Here is a 24,035-nt window from a genome sequence, read left to right as displayed (position 1 = left end):
CATTTCTTTTTGATTCTTAGAATTTCCATCTCTGTTTTTACCTTGTTCATGTATTCTTCCATGCTCTCTACTTTACCCACTAGAGTCCTCAGCATATCAATCAATCATAGTTTTAAACTCCCAGTCTCCTATTTCAACATCTCTGCCACGTCTGAGTCTGGTTCTGATGCTTGCTCTATCTCTTCCAACTGTATTTTCTGCCTTTCAGTATATCTTGTAATTTTTTGTTGATAGGCACACACGATGTTGTGGATAAAGGAATGCTGTAAACAGGCTTTTAGTAATGTGGTGGTGAGTTGTGGGGCGAGGGGAAGTGTTCTACAGTCCTAGGGTTAGATACCAGTCTTTTATTGAGCTGGTGCCTCTGGACCATACACTGTAAACCCTGTCAGCTTTTATCTCCCCCTTAGTTTGGGCAGGATGACCAGAGCAGGCTGGAATTGGATGTTTTCCTTCTCTCAAGTTCATCAGGCTCTGATAAACTCCAGCAAGTTAAGCTCTGGTTGAAGAGTTTCTCCACAGAGCAGATCATGTTAAGACGAACAGGATGCTCTGGCATATTTCAAAATGGTTCCCATTACTGTTAGCATAAGGGGACTCTTCTCTGACGTTCACTGTGAGAACCCAGTCAAGGTCCAGGAAGTAAAACTCACAAAAGTGTGGGATCCTGCCAATGACTATGTTCTCTGGAGATTTTATCTCTTAGACTTGTCCACACCGAACCTCCAACGACCTTTCAGTTATAGTACAGGTTTCCATACACTGGCACTGATTCCTACAAAGGTTTCTGTTCTGGTAAATTGTGATTCTCTGTATTTACCTGTCCACATCTCCAAATGTAAGAGCAGCGGCTTATCCTGTGATGTCACCTCTCTTGCAGGTATAAGAAGAGTTGTTGATTTTTTTGATTTATTCAGCTTTTAACTTGTTCAAACATAGTGTCTTCCAAGCATCATATATGCTGGGCTAAAAACTAGTAGCATTTTTTTGAATATTTTAATATATAGGATCATATGATCTATGAACAGAGAGAGTGTTTGGTTTTTTTTCTTTCTTTCTTTTTTCCATTCCAATTTGGATGCCTTTTATTTCTTTTTCTTGTCTAATTCCTCTGGCTAGAGACTCCAGTATAAGTTACACAGTAGTGGTAAAAATGGGCATCCTTGTCTCATTCCTAATGTTAGGGACAAAGTTCTTGGTTGTTCAACATTGAGAATGATGTTAACTGTGGGCTTTTCATAAATGTCTTCCATCGTGTGAATACATTCCCTCCTAGTCCTAGTTTTCTGGGAGCTTTGTTCATGAAAGGATGTTGGATTTTGTGAAATGACTTAATGTGCTTCAATTAAGATGATCATTCCCCCCACTCAGGTTCTATTAATGTGATTTATTTTCTTAACTGAACTACCCTTGGATTCCTGAAGTAAAACCATTTGTCATGGTGCATAATCCTTTTAATATCATTTTGGACTTGGTTTGCTAGCATTTTGTTGAGGATTTATATACATCTATGTTCATTAGGAACACTGGTCTGTAATTTTCTTTTCTTGTAATGTTTTCTTTCTTTTTTTTTTTTTTTTTTGTAATGTTTTTAATATGGCTTTGGTATCAGGGTAATGCTGACCTTATAGGAAGATGAGTTGAGAAGTACTCTCTACTCTTGTAATCTTTGGAAGAGTTTAAGAAGGATTGGTGTTCATGCTTCTTTAAATGTTGGATTCAATTCACTGAAAGCCTCTGGCCCGGGACTTTTCTTTGTCGGGAGATTTCTTTTTATTGATTCCATCTCTCCACTTGTTATGTCTGTTGAGATGCTCTGGGTTTTGTTGTTGTTGTTTTGGTTTAAGTAATTTGTATGCTTCTAGCTAAAGGTTTGTCAATTTTATTGATCTTTGAAAAAATCAACTTTGGTTTCATTCAATCTTATTATTTTTCTATTTTCATTTAATTAACTCCTCTCTAATCTTTATTATTTTCTTCCTTCTAGCTTTGAGTTTCTTTTGCTCTTCTTCTGATTCCATAAGATATTAAATTAGGTAACTGACTTAAGATCCTTCTTTTTTTTTTTTTTTTTTTTTAAACGTAGTTACTTATGGCCATAAATTTCCCTCTGAGCACTGCCATACTGCATTGTATGGTCAGTATGGTGTTTTCATAGGATTCCTTGCTAGGTGTTTTCTAATTGCCCTTGATTTCTTCTTTGATCCACTGGTAAAGGGCATCTTGTTTTATTTCCACATATTTATTAACATTCCAATTTTCCTTATGTTACTGATTTTTATCTTCATTCCATTGTGGTTGGAGAAGACACTTTGTATGATTTCAGTCTTCTTACATTTTTGAGACTTGTTTTGTGCCTAACATCCGGTCTATCCTGGAGAATATACCATGTGCACTTGAGAAGAATGTGTATTCTGCTGTGTTGAGTAGAAGGTTCTATACATGTTTGTTAGGTCTAGTTGGTTATAGTGTTGCTCAAGACCTCTGTATCCTTAGGTATCTTCTGTCTGTATGTTCTATGCATTATTGGAAATGGGGTATTGAATTTTCTGTTATTCAAGAATTATTTCTCCCTTCCATTCTATTGAAAACTGTTCCTAATGAACTGAAGATTCCTACACCCTTTTAGAATGGCCAAAATAGGTTTCAAAACCAATTCAAAATAGGTTTACAAGAAATTAAACCAAGAAATTCCAATTTTAAATACCCTCAAGGAAAGACAGTATGAGAATAATCACAGCCAACACTTACTGAGCCTTTACTTTCTGCCAGGCCCTAAGGAAATAATTTTAAATCCATTAGCTTATATACTGGGGAGATTTATGATTATCCCAAATTTATAAATGATACAAGAGATTATGAGAGTTTGATCAACAGGTAAATACATGTGACTCAAAGTTCTCAGTGCAGCAGTGTTTACTACAGAAAACAATAAAGAGCAGACTAGTGGATAGAACACGGCACTGAGTTAGAAAATCCAGGTTAAAAATTTTGTTAATGTTTATTGTTTTTGAGAGAGAGAGAAACAGAGAGTGTGAGTGGGTGAGGGACAGAGAGAGGGAGACACAGAATCCAAAGCAGGCTCCAGGTTCCGAGCTGTCAGCACAGAGCCCGATGTGGGGCTCAAACTCATGAATTGTGAGATCATAACCTGACCCAAAGTTGGACGCTTAACCGACTGAGCCACCCAGGCACCCCTTGAAAATCCAGGTTTATCACTTTATCACTTATGACACATAATCCTTAACTCTCCTGGGTCTTAATTTCCTCAAATGCAAATAATCTCTAAGATACTTCCGGTCTTTATGATTCTTGTTTGTTACCCAATCACCTACATGCCGGAAACAAAAGAGTCCCTGACTGAAAATCATTTGAGACAGTAATGTAATACCTTCCATACACTAATCCTGTTCCAGAAGCGTAACTATATAGAAGAAACATCTCTAGTTTGAAAAGCTAACCAAGACTGTGCAATCATGATGAATCACAAAAAGAAAAATAAACCAATCTCTGAACAACAAATAAAATCTAGAATTTATATTTACATTTACAACAGAGAAATCTTATTTGCAACCACTGATCTCTAACCGTCAGAGAAAAAGTTCTGACCAAGTGTACCGCGTCATTCGTTCATGGATTTAACACATTTATCAAACAAGTATTAAACATGTGGCATCGAGCCAAGTTAATACTATACTTGTATGTTTTCAATAAGCTAGGTCACAGTTTAGGCAAGGAGACATTTTGTGGATAAATACAAAAAAAGCTATGCTAAAGTTATTAACAGAATCCCACAGTGGCATAAACTTCCTGAGATGACATTCAACTTGATTCTTATGTCTGCCAGATGAGTGAGACTAGACTGTGCATGGTTATGCAAGGAGAGGGTGTAGGGGAGGGTTGGCAGACAACACAGGAGACTGCTCCAAGGTTAGAGTGAAGAAAAAGCAGACATCATTCAGATTATCATTTAGCGTTGTAGAAACAGGATGTCCATTTAATCCCAATTCTCCCACTGTGGCATACCTAACGCTATTATCACAGGTAATAGTTACTGAGCACTTTACAGATAATATGTATGGACTCCTAACATAAAACCAATGAGGTAGGGTTTTACAGATAAGAAAACCTAGGTCCAAAGAGATGAAATGTTTTGTCCAGTATCACACGGCTAGTAACAGATAAGCCTAGGACTTAAAACCAAGCAGTCCAACTTGAGAGCTGGCACAAGGATTTCCCTCGCTCGGATGTGTTAACCCATGCCCATTATCGTCTGATCCCCCCTCACAGGAGTACATGCAGAGCTACCCTGAGGGTCTCCTCAGTCATTTACAAGATCGAGGATCTGGGTATGTGATGGTGCCCCCATGCAGATTACCAGTGCATCTTGTCCACGTGTGCACAAATATTTTAACTCTTTCCCCATAGATTTCTTCTCCCCACTAAGCACAACCTTCCCTTTCCTTCCAGAATGCTGGGGAAGTCTATGTCAGCCTCTACTAGTAAGAAGGAGAATTACAAATGTTAGGTTTGAAGGAGAGCTAGTTTTTACCCCACGTCAAAGAGAGAACATAAACTAACACTCCTGTTAAGCCTAAAGAGAAGAAAATTAATTCAACTTCGCAAATGTGAAATCAAACGATACCTTTAGTCCCTCCAATTCATTTTCCAGTTGCTTAGAATAGTGCTCGCTCTGTTCACGCAATTTCCTGTCTTTAGATGCTTCAGCAGCCACAGCTTCTGAATGAACTTCCAGCTTTAAAATAAAATGAACAAAGCGGATTTCATGGTTATACCTGTTTTTTCCAGTAAAATGCTTTTTCCCCCATGGGAATTTACCTTGTCACAAGAAGATAACTCAAATGTTGAAGTTCACGTTAAGTAAAATTATCCAACAAGAAAACTGTTTTTAAGAATTCAAGTATGATATACACATCATTTCACTCATCTGAAAAAGCAGCTTTAATCACTACCCCCTGGGCACTGGACAATCTGCCTGACTACTAACCTCTTTCTTGGCTCTCTCTGTCCTGCGCAGTTCTTGCCTTAAGCTTTCAACTTTTTGCATCACTAGGTCCACCTCTTCTTCCTTATCTCGGACATGGCGAGCAAGTTTCTGTTTTTGGGTGTGCAACTCTGTTAGCCGCTCATTGATCTCCATGAATTCCTGCATGGCCAGTTTCCTCTGACAGTGTGCGTCTTTCAGCTCTTTGGACTGGTTTTTTAATCGCTCACTAGCCTGGACTAGTTCCTACGGTTTCGTAAAAAGAATATAAGTTACCAATTCTGCAACCTAGGGACCAATTTTGGCCCTCAAAGCAGCCATCATGAAGTCATGAAGAGCCAAAATTATTCATCTCAGGACAAAATGAAAAGGAATCAACTACTTTTGAACAGATATTAACAGCGTGGTGCTCTGTTCGTGTTCTCAGCTCCTTACGCTCATCTGCTAACTGCGATGGCACAGCTGATCGAACCTTCTAGTACCTTAGTTTCTACAAACAAATAAAGAGTATAGAAATACCAGAGGTGATTGTCAAAATAAAGATTTTGTGAAATGTAATGGATACTTGTGAGATGTTTGAACATTATATTGAATCACTACAAATGATAAAAAACAAGGAACGCTCTTATGTGGAGACTATGCCTTAGGCCAGAAGCAAGGAGGAAAGCTAAATAAACCCCCGGATGAAAGTGGGAGGAGAGGAGCTTAAGAAGACTCAGGTCCGGACAACCACCGGCCTCCGGGCAAAAGGAAATGCAAATCCTTTTTGAGAAAAGAGCCCCGATGAAACGTAGGTTTTTTAAAACACACAAATATGAGCGCACAACCACAGATTCCCAAACCCAAAGAACAAACGACCATAAGCAAAGAACAGAAACAATAATAATAAACTCCAATGGGATTCAGACATTCAAATTGTCAAATAGTAACATAAAATGGAATGTTTGAGAAAGTGAAAAAAAAAAAATCATGAAAATTGGAAAATGACAAAAGACTATTAAAAATGGCCAGGGAGACTTATAAACAACTGTACAGAACATTTAGAAATGGGAAAAATACAAGTGTTAAAACTAAAGACCTGAATCTGCCAATAAAGTAAGCTCTATATTTATGAAGCAAGAAAAAGTGTTAAGGCTCAAACCCAGAAACTTAAAAAAAAATAAAATTGCATAGCACCAAATAAAAACAAATGACCTTAAAGGAAATTAGTGAAAAAAGACAAATCCTCTATCCTCTACCCTCTAAAACAAAAGGATAGAGCAGACACTTAAGAAGTAGCAACAGAAACAGGGAAAATGGAAAGAGTGAAAAAAGTAATTAAAACTGTATACCCAGAAAAATTCCTGTTCACGTATGAGGCTAAAATAATTAGATTCATATAAACGAAAATGGACAGAATCACCATCAGATCTGTGCTAAATAGGAACCTCTAAAGATTTATCTCAGGGAAAAGAAAAATAATTTTAAAAGCAAAGTCTATGGGAATGCAAGCTGGGGCAGCCACTCTAGAAAACAGTATGGAGGTTTCTCAAAAAACTAAAAACAGAACTACCCTATGACCCAGCAATTGCACTACTAGGCATTTATCCACAGGATACAGGTGTGCTGTTTCGAAGGGACACATGCACCCTTATGTTTATAACAGCACTATCAACAATAGCCAAAGTATGGAAAGAGCCCAAATGTCCATTGATGGATGAATGGATAAAGAAGATGTGGTATATATATACAATGGAGTATTACTCGGCAATCAAAAAGAATGAAATCTTGCCATTTGCAACTACGTGGATGGAACTGGAGGGTATTATGCTAAGTGAAATTAGTCAGTCAGAAAGACAAAAATCATATGAATTCACTCATATGAGGCTTTTGAGAGACAAAACAGATGAACATAAGGGAAGGGAAACAAAAATAATATAAAAACAGGGAGGGGGACAAAACAGAAGAGACTCATAAATATAGAGAACAAACTGAGGGTTACGGGAGGGGTTGTGGGAGGGGGGACGGGCTAAATGGGTAAGGGGCACTAAGGAATCTACCCCTGAAATCATTGTTGCGCTATATGCTAACTAATTTGGATGTAAATTTTAAAAAATAAAAAATAAAATTAAAAAAAAAAAGCAAAGTCTAATGACAGAGAAATGGGAGGGCCAAGACACTTGTGAACATAAATATGAATGCAAATATGCAGAGAAGACTGTATTATAAACATGTCTCATTTGTAGAGTAAACAGAAAGGATATAAGTAAAATACTGTCAAAAATAACACAACAGTTGGAAAGAAGTAACAGAATTAGAGGTCCTTAAATTTTGGGGGAGATAATAATTGAGACTTTGTTAAATATGCATGATAATATTCAAGAGCAACCATTAGAAACTGTTAAAACAAGTAGTGAGAAATGTGGGAACAAAAACAAACAAAAACTCAATTAAATTTCAAGAAAAAATTATGCAAGATGGAAAAATTCTGGAGATTAGTTGCACAACAACATGAATATAATTTACACTGCTGAACTGTACATTTTAAAAATGGTTAGGATAGCATTCCATAGGACAGACTCAAAATAGATTACAAAGAAATTGCAAAATCATCATAGAAAAATTGGTGAACACATCATGATAATGAGAAATTTTGACTTGACAATCATTAATAGATAAACCAAGCAGTTAAAAAATACTGAATATAGAGATTATCAAACTTCATATATAGATGCTTGCACCCAATACTGGGAACACACATTCTTTTCAGGCATATAGTGAACATTTGAAAATGGAACAGTCTGTTTAGGCCATGAAACAAGTCTCAGCAGATTTCAAAGAACAGATATCAACAGTTCAAGTTCTTTGATAACATCACCATTACAATAGAAATTTCTAAAAAGGCTAAATTCCATAATACCTCATTGGTCAAGGAGAAAAGTCATAAAGCATGTTAAAATATTTAGAACTAAAAAAGAAGTTGAAAATATAAACAATAAAAATGTTCAGCACATATAATAAAATGAGAATTCAGTAAAAGGTTTACCTAGGGGGAGATTTATAGCTTGAAACACTTGTATTGAAACTAAAACAAAAGTTTAAATTTAGTGAAATTCCACATAGAAAGAGACAGAACACACTAATGCTTCCACCAACATAAGATGATAATAAAAATAAGAACATAAACTAATGAAAAAGAAATGTCATAATGAACATCAACAAAGCCAAAAGTTGAGAAAAATAATAAAATAGGCAAATACCTGGTGAGATCAAACAAAGAATAAATACAAAAAGAAACAATGTTAAGAAAGAAAAAAAAGATTATGACTACAAACCTGGAAAAGATTAAAAAAGCTAATAGAAGGATACAGTGAAAACTTTATGCCAATAAATTTGTTAACTTTTGAAATGAATGAATTCCTACAAAAATACAATTCATCAAAACTGCTTCAAGAAGAAACAGAATCCCTCAATAGTCCTGTAGTGATTAAAGTACCTAAATAAAACAAACTCTCCCCATCCCCTCAGAGGGAGAGAATTTCCAAACTCAGATGGTTTTACAAGTGATACCTCCAGTGTTTCAAGGAACAAACATTCTTATACAAACTTTTCTAGAGAAGAGAAAAAGAGGCAATGCTACACAACTCATTCTAGGAGACCAATATAATCTTGATACCATAAAAAACACCAGAAAAATAAAAGAAAAAAATTACAAGCCAATTTTACTGATAAAAACAAATCAAATATTAAAAAAAAAAAAAAACCGGCATCAGCAAATCAGCTTCAGTGATATATAAAGTAGATAAGCATGAACTCTGGACCTAAACTTCTTGTGTTGGAATTCTAGCTCCATCACTTTCTAGCTCTATGATCTTGAGCAAGTGAGCTCAAGTGTACACTTAAGCAAGTGTACTTGACCTCTCTGTGCGTGGTCTCATCATTTATAAAATACTAATAACAACAGCAGCAACAACAACAATAATACCTAAATCACAAGGCTCTTATAAAGATTAAATGATCTAATATACGTAAAACACTCCAATAGCAGTGCCATTACATAAGTGTTACATACACTGGCATATTGTTATTTAGGAGGTAATATATGCACAATTATGGTTTAACCCAGAAATCCAAAAATGGTTTAACATTAGAAAAAGTCTATAAATATAACTTACCAAACCAAGTCATTAAAGAACAATCATATAATCACATCAATAAATATTAACAAATTCCTAGAAATCTGTTGTAATAGAGTACAGAAGAGCGTATTTAGTAAGTCTGATACCCATTATAAAAATGATTAGCAAAATAGGAATAGAAGATAACTTTCTTAACCTGATAAGAAGTGTTTACCAAAAACTTACAGAAAACATTATTAGTGGTGAAACAGTAAAGGCATTTTCTTTGAAACCAGGACTAAGACAGGAAAGCCTGCTATCACCAGTTCTATTCAACACTGTACTGTGGGTCGTAGCTAATACAGTGAGACAAGGGAAGAAAGAAAAGTCATAAAAATTAAAAGAAGAAACAAAACCGTCATTATTTGCAGAAAACCCTAAGAATCTCAAATATATTAGTACAATTAATAAGAATTTAGCAATGTTGCCGAAGCAAAATCAGTAAGAAACTATAAAGATACCATTTAAAATATGAAAAAAATAGAACAGTAAATTTAAGGAAAGGTAAATGAGACCTGCATTAAAATTTTATGTTAAAACATTTAAGATGTTAAAGATATGGTGAAATCTACCAAGCTTGTGGATGGAAAGACCGTGGGGCTCCAGAGGAAAGATTTTTATGGTTTTGTACAGACAGACCTTCCTAAAACTTTGTACTGAAAGTCGGGACCTGGGGTAAAAGCAAGCCTTATAAATTTATGACTAATTTAGAATGAGAAACTCGAAGAGATTTAACTCCTGGATGTATGTGCTTATATTTCAACAGAGGTGGGAGAGAGGAGCCTGGATCAGGGAGCCACCCTCTTTATAGAGCTGGAGGCTCTGGGCTTATCTTTCCCACTGGAGTGTTTTATTTATATTCCAAAGGGTCCTAGACTCTTCTCTTTACATTTCCAAGGAGACTCTCAGAAGGATGGGTGGAGATGATGGGGGGCAGGGAGTAGGAAGCATCTGCCTCTCCTCCTTTATATAAAACACCCTCACGTTTTTAGGATTCCTCATCCACAACACAGACTCCATACATATACAGATGTATATACATACATCTAAATATATGTGTGTGTGTGCGCGTGTGTGCGCACGCACGTGTGTGTATAGGGCTTTATCTATCCAGCTCTCATTGCACCGCCCCAGAGGTAAGACAGCACCCAGGGAAGCAGTGTGCGTATTTCTGCTGTATGTACATCACAATTCTATGCTCTGGTCTTGAAATCTGTGTGTGCGTTTGGAATAATATTAATAAATGTGGATAGTAGGAACCTAAAGATTCAATGTTGTAATGACGTCAATTCTCCTGAAATGACTCTACAGATTTAACACAATTTTAATTAAGATCTCATCACAGTTTTGGGGCGCCTGGGTGGCTCAGTCGGTTAAGCGGCCGACTTCAGCTCAGGTCACGATCTCACAGTCCGTGAGTTCGAGCCCCGCGTCGGGCTCTGTGCTGACAGCTCAGAGCCTGGAGCCCGTTTCGGATTCTGTGTCTCCCTCTCTCTCTGCCCCTCCCCTGCTCATGCTCTGTCTCTCTCTGTCTCAAAAATAAATAAACGTTAAAAAAAAAATTAAAAAAAAAAAAGATCTCATCACAGTTTTTAAGGAATGGAGAGGTGAGATGACAGAGTCATGCATAAATGGAAATGTGACAGGTGACGCTGCACGTCACTGTGGAAAAGACGGCCTATTTAGTAAATGAACACCTATTAGCTACAGAGGAAAATCTGAAATTGGATCCCTATATCTCACATGATATGAAAAAATAAATCTGGTATGTTAAAATTTAAATACCAAAGGCCAAACTTTAAAACGTCAAAATAAAAACCGAGAACTTTAAAAACAAAAAACAAAACTGAGAATTTTAGCCTTAGGTTTCTTACATGAGCCAGCAAATCTCTAAAAAGAAAGATCAATATGGTTGACTACATTAAAACTCAGAACTTCTGTTACTCAAAAGCTCCCATAAAGAAAATGAAAAGTCAGGCCTCTAACTGGGAGGCATCTTAATAGACACAACGGACAAAAGATCAATATAGAAATTTTCAAGAATTCTTAACAAACCAGTAAGAAAAAGACAAAAAAAAAAAACAACCCAACAGGAAAATGTACAAAAGATACTGAGAGGCATTTCACAGAAGAAACAGAACTGATAAGTGGGCATATGTGAGATACTCAACCTCATTAGTAATTGGAGAAATTAAGACCATAAATAAAACATGGTTCTAGACCTAAAACACGAACTTCAATGGGGTTGGCCAAAATAATCTATCTAGTAACATGAAGTATTGTTGAATATAGACCGGGTGGTGGGAGTGGGAGTGTAAATTGGTACAATCCGTGGAAAACGATTTGGCATTACCATAAAAAACAATATTTGCATCACTTATGACCCAATTATTCTACTCGTGATTCTGTGTACAAGTGTGTGCAAATCAGCATACATATTCAAGAACGTTCATTTATAGTGGCTATCAAGTGTAAGCAACTTTAATGTCTGCAGACAAACAACTGACTAGAGAGATTCTGGAGCGTTCACATAATGGTGTACCATACAGCAGATAAATGAGTGCCCTACAGTCCCATGGATGCATCTTAGAAATACAACGAGTGAAACAACAAACCGTGCAAAACTGCATGTACCACTTTACACAGCTCAGAAACAAGCCACACCAAATAACGTATGTGTATTTCCATTTCCTGTGGCATTAAAAATTCTTTAGCCACTGGGTTTAATGGCTATATAATATTTCATCATATGAACTGGTCGGGCATTTTGGCAGTTTCTAATATTTTTCTTTTATAAATGTGGTAATTTGTTCTCTGTGAACAAATCTTTGCTTCAATGTCTGATTATCTTCTTGAGTTACATTTCGACAAATGGAATTATTACATCGAGGACTTTAGTATTTGAAGGCTTTGGATACTTGTTTTGCAAATTAGCTTTCCAGAAATAAGGTATCAGATTATAAGCTCATCTTCAGCATTTGGCACTGGCATTTTTATTTGTTTTCACTGAAGTATAACGAGCATAGAACGTTATGCTCGTTTCAGGTGTACAACATAGTGATTGGACAGTTCTGTACGTTACTCAGTGCTCACCGTGATAGGCATAGTTACCCTCTGTCATCACACAGCTCTGTTAGAGTATTATATCCCCTATGCTCTACTTGTTATCTCCTATTATACATTATTTAGAGATTATAGTAATAAGGGATAAAAAGTATTTTTCAGTAAGGAAGTGACGGACAATAAGGAGAAGGGAATAAAAAAAATGACTGGCCAGGGCTATGCCACAAAATTCATAATGTTCCTATTCCTTAAGTCAGATGGTAGGTTCAGAGACAGGCATTATATTATGTGCATCAAAACTCATATAATGTTACGTTTATTCTTTTATATGTATCTAAAGAAAAAAATGTTAAAAAGATTATCTGCTGCCTGTAGGATATTAAGCATATCCCTTAAAATACCAATATAATATTTCTTTATAGCACTACCCTCTTCTCAAAATATACTAAAAAAAGATTTTTAACATTAAAACTTAATAAAATTGGCAAGATACTTGCTACTATAAATCTAGATGTTGGATTCTCATCTTTTTTTATGTTTACTAAGTTTGGCTGAATAATCCTACCTTTATATACATAACAGCTACCACTAATATTATTATAATATTACTGTAATATTACTAAAACAAATATAACATCTGTTATAAATTCCAAATTTTATTAAGTTGACCATGAATTTAAATGGATCTGTACACAAAACTGCTTATAATTGCATTAAGAAAAAAGCAAAAAGATACTAATCAAATTCAATTTAACCTTTACAGCTTTCTCTGTTAGTCTTTTCGATTAGCTTCATCAGCAAAAGGTTATTTGTTTTATTTTTAATTGCCTTCATTTCTTTACTGGCAGCAAGAGTTTAAGATCTTCCCCAAAAGAACTCCATTATATTATCAATTATATACTGCATCACTGAATACAATTTACATAAGCCATAAACCACTCATTTCTTTTTTGTGTCGGCTAGTATTAATTCCAACATTTTTAAATTTGTTAATGAAAGGCAAAGTACACATTCTGAGTGGTTTAAGTAAAATGTTTTTCTCTGGTGTGTATTATTTATGGGATGTGTTAGGTTGTCTTTGCTATTAATAAATTTTGTTGATGCTTCTAATACTGTTTAAGTATTATATCAAGTTCTTATGAAAATAACTTTAGCTTCTTCATCCGTGCTTTGAAAGATAAACTGACATTTTAAAAAATAATTAAAACATTAAAGAAATTTTTTATTCTAATCTTTAAGAATGTTCATATCAGCAAATCACAATGAAAATATGCCTTTAGTTTTTATTTGTCCAAAGACATGACACATATCTCACTGTTTGTTATTCCGTAATATTTTTTAAAACATTTACTTTTAATCAAGTGCTTTGATTAGACTTTTCAAAAGAACAGATGATTCTGAATGTTAAAAATCTTGACAGTATGTAAATGTCTTCATTACTAGCTATTACTCAAATGACACATACCAAAATAATTAAACGTTTTACAACATATACTTTATGTTCTTGTAACTCATTACGAAAGCTTTTAGAATACAAATTAAGTAAGATTAAGAATCTAAAACCGGGTTTAACAATTTATCCATGTATTTTTACCTTGTTTAATTCTTCCCTGTCTTGTTGTAGTGTTTTGATTTGCTTTTCGTAAGCCTTGATTTGCCTAAAAGCGTCATCTAGCTCTGTCCTCACCGCGTTGGCTTCCTCAAGTTGCTGTTCCAAGTGACTTGATTCTAAAAAGAGACAACAGTGTTTATGGTAGTGTTCATATAAAAACAAATGCTCGAAACCAAGGTTTCAAACAACTAAGTGGAAAAAAATAACATATCCTGAATTTGTATTAGGCTTATAGACACCCCTTCCAGTAGGACTATAACTCGCGACAATTAAGTGCTTGTCAAGTTCACTGAATGAAGAAAGGGTACGGCTAATATCAGTGTGAAAGTGTGTAACGCTTGCATGAAAAACGTCTTACGTTTCTGTTAGAAAAAGAAGACCATACTTCCAGAAAAGTACCTTCAGAGCCAATTAGAAGCTTAAAACTATCAAAAAAATCAAAAGCAACCAACTGGACAAAACAGACCCATTTTCCTCTATGTTTGGTTATCAGCATTCCTGCACCGACTTTAGTCAAATTATTAAGACGGCTGTGCTTCTCATGGCTGCAGGCCAGTTTCACTAGCGGTTATCTGAAGAACAAACTCTGATTTCGGAAAGTAAATACGCGAACGCCTCTGATCTAGGTCAGCTCCTCCATTTTCTAGAAGAAGAAACTGAGGCCAGGAGAGCTGGATATCTGGCCTGAGGTCACACTGCTAAATGGGTCTTGGAGCGGAGACGAGGACTCAGGAAATCCTGCATCGGCCTCTTCTTCTGGGAAAGCGACAATTCTTAACATCATCACTTCAGAAGAGTTATTACGAAACAGAACAGCCTCACTCATTTGAACACACTGCCTGCATAAAATTGGATAAATTGACACGAAATGGTCACGGCATCAGAAGTAGATTGGCAAGCTGAAGAACTGAAGCCCACAAAACCGAGAAATCTACACACATTCACTGTCAATTTCTGCTCTTTACAAAACCTTCCCACTCGGAGAGTCATCCCCACACAGTAGCAGGAACACCTGCGAGCTTGCCAGAAATGCAGAATCTCGGGCCTCAAACCAGACCTAATGAATCAGATCCGTATTTTAACAAGATCCCCCGGGTCTGGCAAATTCAGGTGTGGGAATAGATGATGCACAAAGTATTGTGTATTGCTGAGTCCAACGCTTTCAATAAATGAAGTCACGTTCATAAGACACTGGTCCTACCGTAAAGAGATTTTGTGTGTATAGAGAGTCCTGTAGCCAAGAAGTCACTTAAATGCGTTCGTGTATCCCATACTAACTGCTGCTGGAGTCCTTCAACAAAACAATTTACTGATATTCAGTGCCCTAAATTTATAGATTTATTAAGAGCTTATTGATCTGAGGTGTTTTGAGAGTGTAGATGCATTTATGGATACCACGGTTTTCAACAATTTTCAACAACATCTGTGAAGTTGCATGTAACTAGTTTTTGTTCTGTCTCAACAGAATAACTTTAGCAGTCTAATTTAATAAATGTTTTACTTGAAGAACACTGCAACATCATAAGATGTTTAACCTTAAAGATCATGGGATATTTAGTCTTATGTTCAGCAAAGTATATTTTATCATTTTCTCAAGTTTCAGCATTTCCTGCAGGAATTTTTCTGTTTATACTAATTTCCTTGAAACATTTGTAAGTGATACTTTCCTGTTATTTTAAGGTTTTAACATTTTTAAGATGTCAAAAGTTTATTTCTTTTTTTTTTTTTTTAATTTTTTTTTTTTAACGTTTTTATTTTTGAGACAGAGAGAGACAGAGCATGAACGGGGGAGGGGCAGACAGAGAGGGAGACACAGAATCAGAAGCAGGCTCCAGGCTCTGAGCCATCAGCCCAGAGCCCGATGCAGGGCTCGAACTCACGGACCGTGAGATCGTGACCTGAGCTGAAGTCGGACGCCTAACCGACTGAGCCACCCAGGCGCCCCTCAAAAGTTTATTTCTAATAATTAGGAGTGAAAATTTAGTATGTGACATGGCTGACTTTTGTCCTTTGAGGGTCTAACTTTGGTCCTGTTCATGGCTACAGTGTGCCAGCCTGAAGCAGTCAGATGGCACGCATTGTGATCCCGTCTCATTCGCCTACTTTCTTCTACTCTGAAGAGTCTTTCCCCAGCGTGGTGAAGGTTTTCTGCAAATTACGGAGTCATTCGCTTATCTCTACTGCTCTTCATCAGCAACAAAAATGAAATCAGTGTTTTATAAACTGTCTGCATCACATCAAGTTTACAGCAAAACGACTCCATGGGGCGGCTTCGGTGGCGGCCTTCAGTGGTTTATGGTTCCCTTTCAACGTGGGTTAAATTTTGGTTTTCTCTCAGCCATGTCACTTTGGCTGCTTTGCAATGGAGTTGGTAAGTGTATCTGTGAATTATATGTCAGGTTTTCGTGTTTCACACAGAAGGGTTGGAGAAGACAAGCTCACTCGATTATTTATAAAAGCTTCCAATCTGATACACACAGAATTATGCATTCCCCAAAGATAAAAACCCCAACTCAAGAAAAGTCCAGAATACACTGAATTTTGGCCGACAACTATCAAATGGCTAAGGCACATGAACATTTACTTTCACTACAACAAATGGTGAATTCAATGAAGACTGTGAAAGAAATCCTCAGTGGGGCGCCTGGGTGGTTTAGTCGGTTGGGCGTCTAACTTCGGCTCAGGCCATGATATCTCGGTTTGTGAGTTTGAGCCCCGCATCAGGCTCTGTGCTGACAGCTCAGAGCCTGGAGCCTGCTTGGGATTCTGTGTCTCCCTCTCTCTCTGCCCCTCCCATGCTCATGCTCTGTCTCTGTCTCTCAATAATAAAAAACGGTAAAAAAAAAATTTTTTTTAAATAAAAAAAGAAAGAAAGAAATCCTCAGAGACTATCAAAAAATACCTCACGCAACACGATGAGCCATACCATTCTAGGCCAAGTAACTAAAAAGCAGTTTTTGTGAGTAAAGAGCAGAAGCAGACCAGCACAACAGGCTAGCACACTCCAACCAAATGGTTCCTAGCTCACTGCTGCTAGGACAGCTGGGAAATTCAATCGTTCCTATGAGGATTTAATAAGGGACAAAAACACAATAAGGAAATTTTCTTTGCACTGTGTGGCATGGAAGAGAAATATTAAATAGACTCTGTCTTGAAGGAGATAACCAGGTCAGGAAGATAAAGAGTAACACCCCACAAATCATAAATGAAGCAGAAACACAAATGTAGATCGTGTGGCAGGTTCTATGGGAGCTAGGGGAGGAGGACCGGGGAAGAGGCCACGGCTGCCGCGGGACTCGATGTGGAGCACGGACCACCCGCGAGGGGCGAGGACTGTGACCAGGGCGGCATCAGAAGCACAGTCAAAGCACCTCTCCCTGATCTGTGCAGACACAGTATCACCGCTTCTCCCTTACGTTCTGATTCCTAAAATAACCCAGGACTCTTCTGAGATGGGAAGAGATCTGACTTCCAATCATGACGGGGAAACAGGTTCCCCTATACCTACCCCTCTCCCTCCACTCCCTATCCTTCTCCTTCATTTACATGATGCAGGGCAGTGTGTGTGTGTGTGTGTGTGTGTGTGTGTGTGTGTGTGTGTGTGTGACAGACAGACAGAGGGAGAGGGGAATAGTTAGTTTAGGGTTGGAGAGACAGACAAACCACCCATCTCCAGGCAACAAAAAAAAGGGGGTTACAAAGCACATTAGAGATTACAATAATTATTCAGGAAACAAGAAACCACTCCCGTATCTTCTCAGGGAAAAATATCAAATGAGAGTATGAATTTATACTTTCATCTGCTGAGTGTCCATTAGATGACACAAGGAAACTCTGTCTTACCTTCTTGGGAGTTTGGAGTGTGATAAGGAAAGCAGATTTTAAAAAGAAATTGTAAGTAATTATAACTTTATTAAAATCTTCTAGGAGTCTCAATATATTGGAGAACACTGCCATAGGGAAAGAAAAGATATACAGGCACTGGTGGTGTGTAATTGTCTACACAAAGATCTAGCTTAAGAAGTAGCTAACAGAAGGTGATTTGGGGGTGCCGACCCTTGATTTCGGCTCAGGTCGTGATCTCACAGCTTCTGAGATCGAGCCCCAAGTTGGGCTCTGAGCTGACAGTGCATAGCCTGCTTGGGATTCTCTCTCTCCCTCCCTCCCTGTTTGCCCCTCCCCCGCTCATACATACGGTCTCTCGCTCTCTCTCAAAAAAATACATAAATTTAAAAAAAACAAAGGTGATTTGGACTTTTCTTTAAAGCCACGACTATAGTCAAGGCTACTCGTAGGGCAGGTTCCTAGAAGAGCCTGTTTTCTATTATCTCTAGCTTTTACATTGAAATGTTTAGGATAGCGTGGGTTTAACTGTGAATGAGACACAGAGGTTATCCCCAGCCTTACCACTCTGCCTCCAGTACCCAGTATAATTTCTGGTACGGAACAGTACCTCAATAAGGATGTTTATGGGCTGAACTGAGAAGGACTGTGTTGCCAGTGGGAACAGGATGGCACAGCCACTGCGGAAAACGGTTCGGCAATTCCTAAAAACACTGAACATGAATTTCCGTACAAATTCAGGAATTCTACTTCTGGACTTGATATATGTTCCCTCATGTGCAAGGCGGCACTATTTACAATAAACAAAATGGGGAAGCAACCCAAGTGCGTCGGTGACGAATGTAAAAACAGAAGGGAGTATTTGCATACACGCAGAATGTTGTAGAAGACGGGAAATCCGACACAGGCTACAACATGGGTGAACCATGAAGACGCTGCTAAGTGAAGTCAGCCAGCCACGGAGGGACAAATACTTTATGACTGCACTCACGTGAGGCTCCCAGAGCAGTCAAATGCAGAGACGCAGAAAGAAGGGCGGGTGCCAGGGGCTGGGTGTGGGAGGACCGGGCAGCTGGTGTTTGATGGGCAGCGAGTTTCCGTCTGGGAAGATACTGGGCTGCCGGGACGGAGCGTGACAGCCGCACAGCACGTGAATGTGTTATATACCACTGATGTGACACTCAGACATGAATAAAATTGTCACTTTATGTTATGTACATTTTACTGCAATAGGTAAAAAGAGGCTTAAAAATGAATGAATGATGAAAAAAAAGAACGAGATGGGATGGAATCCTGGGCACACTGAGACCAGCACATGCCCAAGAGCTGCTGGGAAGGAAGAATGCTAAAAACAGGATCTGCCCTTTCTCTTCACCTCATTTTCACTGGTTCTGCCCCGCCCCTGGGAAAAGCTAAAATAGAACGAGTGAAGAGCAGTCCTATAGCCTCTGCATTTAGGGAGTAAGTAGGAGGAAAGTGAAGAAGGAAATCTCCATCAACAGGTCAACGGTAACCAATTTCCCCAGTTAGAGGCCTCCTTCCAGGCACCGCTGACTTGTACGTAAGGGGTGAGTGTGTCGCGAATTGCCCGGAAAGACGTATTAGGAAGACATCTTGGGAAGCGGTCGGACGTTTCCAAGAGCGAAGTTTCACTGGTCACTCGTCAACTCATACTGACTTGGGCTTTTTACGTGTCACACACTCTTCCGTGCACTTGGACGTATCAATGAAAGAACCAAGTTCCTATTTTCAAGAAGCTTACTGTCTAGCAGTCAGGCGAGGGAAATAAAGCAATATACAAATAAAAACCTATGTCAGCAGTAACACGTATTCTAGAGGAGCTTAAGTTTACGGTGAGGAATGTTTTCGGCAAACAAGCAAAAATAAATGAATGAAGAAGGAAGGAATGAGGGAAGGAGGAGGGAAGGAAGAGGGAGTGGAGAAAGAAAAGAGAAAACAACAACGAAATAGCAAAAACTCAGAATGTGACCGAGGAGAACTAAGCGTAGTTCACTTCGGCGGAAATCTGGAGACACAGCGACCTGCGTGATAACGGAGGGCCTTGGAAACAGAGCTGAGCTGTTTCACTTTCACCCAGGAGCCAGCGGGCATCCATGGAAGACACGTTAGCACGTGTGCAGAAACTGTGACGTGATCTGATCTATATTTGAAGAGCTTACTCTGGAGACTTCTGCTTCCAGAAAGAAGGATTAGATACATTTCCCCTCTTCTCTGGACATCATACATAAAACAAACATAAGAAAAATGAAATTTGGAGAGAAGAAAAAGGATGACCGATGGGGACAAGGGAACCTGAAACTGTGATGTCAGGAACACTGGACCAACACAGCGGGAAGTTCTCTGGGTTTTCTTTGCGGTTCATTTTTCCCAGACACAGAGCCAAAGAAACTGGTGATCCAGAAATGCCAACAGGGGCAGCAAATAAAAGCCCCAACAGAAGCCCACTCTTTCTACCCAAAGGACCAGGAAAGGGGCAAATTAGCAAGACTGAAAACTTTCAGGAAGTAACTGTTCCACTCAAGTTAAACAATAGAAACAACTTACTCCACAACCACGTCTGTCAGCGAAGGACATGTGAAGAGCCAGACCTCAATCACGTCAGGCTATGATGAAGCACCCAGAAACAGACACACCATGAGGCATGAGGGTACTCAGAGGACTGCTAAAGGGCCACTGGCCGTAACACGCGCGTTTCACATGCAATGTCCGTGAAGACCACATGGGCAACTAGCACTTCCGCACCCCCCCAGCGGCAGCAGTGAGGTTGTCCACCGTCCCTGCGTTGGGCTGGTGTCAGAGAAGGAAGAACGTCCGCCACTGCCCGGCGGTACGAGGGCGATGCCCACCACCGAGTTGGTGGAAACCCAACCTCCTCCGGAAATAACGAGGAGCCCTTCTCTGGGTATCGCAGGAGGCCAAGTGGGGAAAGTGAACCTCCACCTCAACCTGGCAAGCCACCGCTGCTGGAGTGGTATCGGGAAAAGCTGGTGAAAATGGAAAAGTGCAAATAAGATCCAGAGTCACTAACTGAAAATCAGTCATCCTATCGGGAACTAGGAAAATCTCAACTTGAATGAGAAAAGGAAATCGACAGATGCAGACAATGATAATAGAGATGTTAGAAATATCTGGCAAGACATTAAACCAGCTATGATAAAAATGCTCCACCGAGCAATTACGGACATATCTGAAATAAATGAACGAACAGAAGACTCAAGCGAAGATACAGCAAGTCTCAGTAAATAAACAAGTTTACAAAAAACAAAATGGAAAATTTAGAAATAAATGTAAAAAAAATCTGGATTGTTGGGTTCCACAGAGGAACCCATCAGAGGATTCTTTCCATCACAGGAAAGAATCAGTGAAATGGAAGATAAAGCGGTAGAAATTGACCAATCTAAATAGTGGGGGGGGGGGGGGGGGGAACAGAATGAAAACAAAAATGGACAGAGACCCAACGATTTGTGGATTGATAACAAAAGATGTAACATCTAAGTCATCAGTAGGCAGGTCTGTAAAAGTACTCAAAGTAATTAAGTGGAAAAACGTGGAAAGACACATTTATGTGTCTTTATTACAGAAGAGGAACAAATCCCAAACAGAATAAACCCCAAGAAAACCATGCCAAAACACACCATTAAACATCAGAGAACTATAAAAGAAGAAAAACCTTGCAAGCAGCCAGAAAAAAACAACACCCTAGATAAAGGGGGAAAAAACCCTCAGAATGACTGTGATTTTCTCCTCATAAACCACAGAGTCCTAAGGAAAGTGGTACAATATATTTTTCAGATGCTTAAACAAAAAACTATCAACCCAGAATCCTATGTCCTGTAAAAATATTCTTTAGTCATAAAGAGAAAACTAAGACATTCTCAGATGAATAAAAACTAAGAGAATTTGCTGATAGCAGGGTTGTCTTTAAAAAAAAATGGCTAAAGGAAGGGGCAACCGGGTGGCTCAGTTAAGTGTCTGACTTCGGCTCAGGTTATGATCTCACGGTTTATGCGTTCAAGCCCCGCATCAGGCTCTGTGCTGACAGCTCAGAGCCTGGAGCCTGATTGGGATTGTGTCTCCCCCTCTCTCTTTGCCCTTTCCCTACTTGCACACACACTCTCCCTCAAAAATAAACAAACATTAAAAAAAAATTTTTTTTTAAATGGCTAAAGGAAATCCTCTAAACAGAAAATAAGAGAACAAGGAGCTCACCAATATCAAGAAGGAATACAGAGCACGGTATATAAAAATTGGGTAAATTGGGTCACCTGGGTGGCTCAGTCAGTTAAGGGTCCGACTTCAGCTCACAGTTTGTGAGTTCAAGCCATGCATCGGGCTCTGTGCTGTGAGCACAGAGTCTGCTTCAGATCCTCTGCCCCTCCTCCACTTGTGTGCGTGTGTGCACGTTCTCTCTCTCTCAAAAATAAGCATTTAAATAAATAAATAAATAGATAGATAGATAGATAGATAGATAGATATTTTAAAATATGGGTAAATCCATAAGGATTTTCTTCTCCTCCTAAACTTTCTAAGTTATATTTCACAACTATAATTGTTATCAACATACAACAGACTGTTATAACTAAAATACTTTATGTCAGCCTCATACTAAGCATAAAGCAAAAAGCTACAGTAGGAATACAAAAGATAAAGAAAAGGGAATCAGAGTTTAACGCTATAGAAAATGATTAACTTACAAATGAAGTCAATTAAGAGAGGAACTTAAACAAAGGAACTACAAAACACTCAGAAAACAGTAAGATGACATTAGGAAATCCCAATCTTTTATTACTTTAAATATAAATGGATTAAATTCTCCAACAACAAGACCTAGAGTGGTTGGATGAATAAAACCAAGACCCAATTATATGCTGTCTATAAAAGCCTCACTTCGGCTTTAAGGAGACACAAAGGCTCAAAATGAAGGGATTAGAACAAGGTATTTCATCCAAGTGGAAACCAAAAGAAAACAAGGGTAGCTATAGTTAGACAAAATAGATGTTAAGTCAAAAATAGTAACAAGTGACAAAAAAGCTACCATATGACAATAAAAAGGTCCATTTGTCAAGAAGGTATGACAATTATAAATACATATGCACCTAACACCGTAGCATCTAAATATACTGAGCAGATACACCAGATCTGAAGGGATAAATAAACAATACGATACAGTAGGGGACTTCAATACCCTACTTCCAACATTGGATACATCATCTAGACAGAAAACCTATAAGGAAATGTGAATTATATGTGAAAGGAATGTGAATTATACTTTAGAACAAGTGGATCTAACAGACATATATAGAACATTCCCTCCAATAGCAGCAGAATATACATTCTTCCCAAACACACATGGAACATTCTCCAGGATAAATAGATTAAAAAACAAGCAAGTTTACAAAACAAGTATTATTTAATTTTTTGAAAGAAAATGTTAATGTTTATTTATTTCTGAGAGAGCGAACGAGCGCAGGGAAGGGGCATAGAGAGAGAGGGAGACACAAATCTGAAGTAGGCTCCAGGCTCCGAGCTGTCAGCACAGAGCCCAATGTGGGGCTCGACCCCACAAACTGTGGAATCATGACCTGAGCCGAAGTTGGACACTTACCTGTCTGAGCCATGTGGGCACCTCACAAAACAAGTCTTAAGAAATTTAGCAAACGATACCAAGGATCTTTCCCAAGCACAAAAGTATGACATTAGAAATCAATAAAGGACGAAACTGGAAAATTCATAAAAATGTGGAAATTGAACAACACACTCCCGAATAACCAATGGATCACAAAAAGAAATTAAAAAGGAAATTAAAAAGATATCTTGTAACAGACAAAAATGGAAACACTATATGCCATATGAAATATGGCAAATGCAGTTCTAAGAAGGAAATTCATGGCCATAAACACCTCTACATTAAAAAAATGAAAGCCCTCAAACACCTAACTTTACATATCAAGCAGCTAGAAAAAGAACAAACTAAATCTAAAGTTAGCAGAAGAAAGGAATTAACAAAGATCAGAGAAACAATAAATGAAACAAACATCAGGAAAACGAAGAAAAGATCAATGTAACTAAGAGATTGTTTTTGGACAGTCAAAATGGGCAAAACTTTAGCTAGACTTAAAAAAAAACCCGACAACTCATAAATAAAATCAGAAAGAGGAAACATTTCAATGGGCAGCACATACAAAGATCATAAGAGACTACTATGAACAATTACATGCCAGCAAACTGGATAACCTAGAAAAACGGATAAATTTATAGAAACCTAAAACTGAGCAAAACTGAATTGTGAATAAATTAAAAAATCTAAACAGACCAATAATGCTAAAGATACTGA

General features: G+C 38.0%; 1 protein-coding gene across 1 annotated transcript in view; it reads right to left on the bottom strand.

Moving 5' to 3' along the window:
* CDC42BPA (CDC42 binding protein kinase alpha) overlaps positions 1 to 24,035 on the bottom strand; it is a 316,152-nt gene that overhangs the window by 109,792 nt on the left and 182,325 nt on the right. The window contains 3 exon segments of the mRNA XM_053909423.1: positions 4,646 to 4,756; positions 5,009 to 5,251; positions 13,820 to 13,953. Of these exon segments, the coding sequence (XP_053765398.1) occupies positions 4,646 to 4,756; positions 5,009 to 5,251; positions 13,820 to 13,953 (488 nt within the window).

The sequence above is a fragment of the Panthera pardus genome, unplaced genomic scaffold (genome assembly GCF_024362965.1).
Source record: "Panthera pardus isolate Hobbes unplaced genomic scaffold, ASM2436296v1 HiC_scaffold_21, whole genome shotgun sequence".
NCBI classification, from domain to species: Eukaryota; Metazoa; Chordata; class Mammalia; order Carnivora; family Felidae; genus Panthera; species Panthera pardus.
Note: the sequence above shows the minus strand (reverse complement) of the source record. Positions and strands in the feature narration are given on the sequence as shown.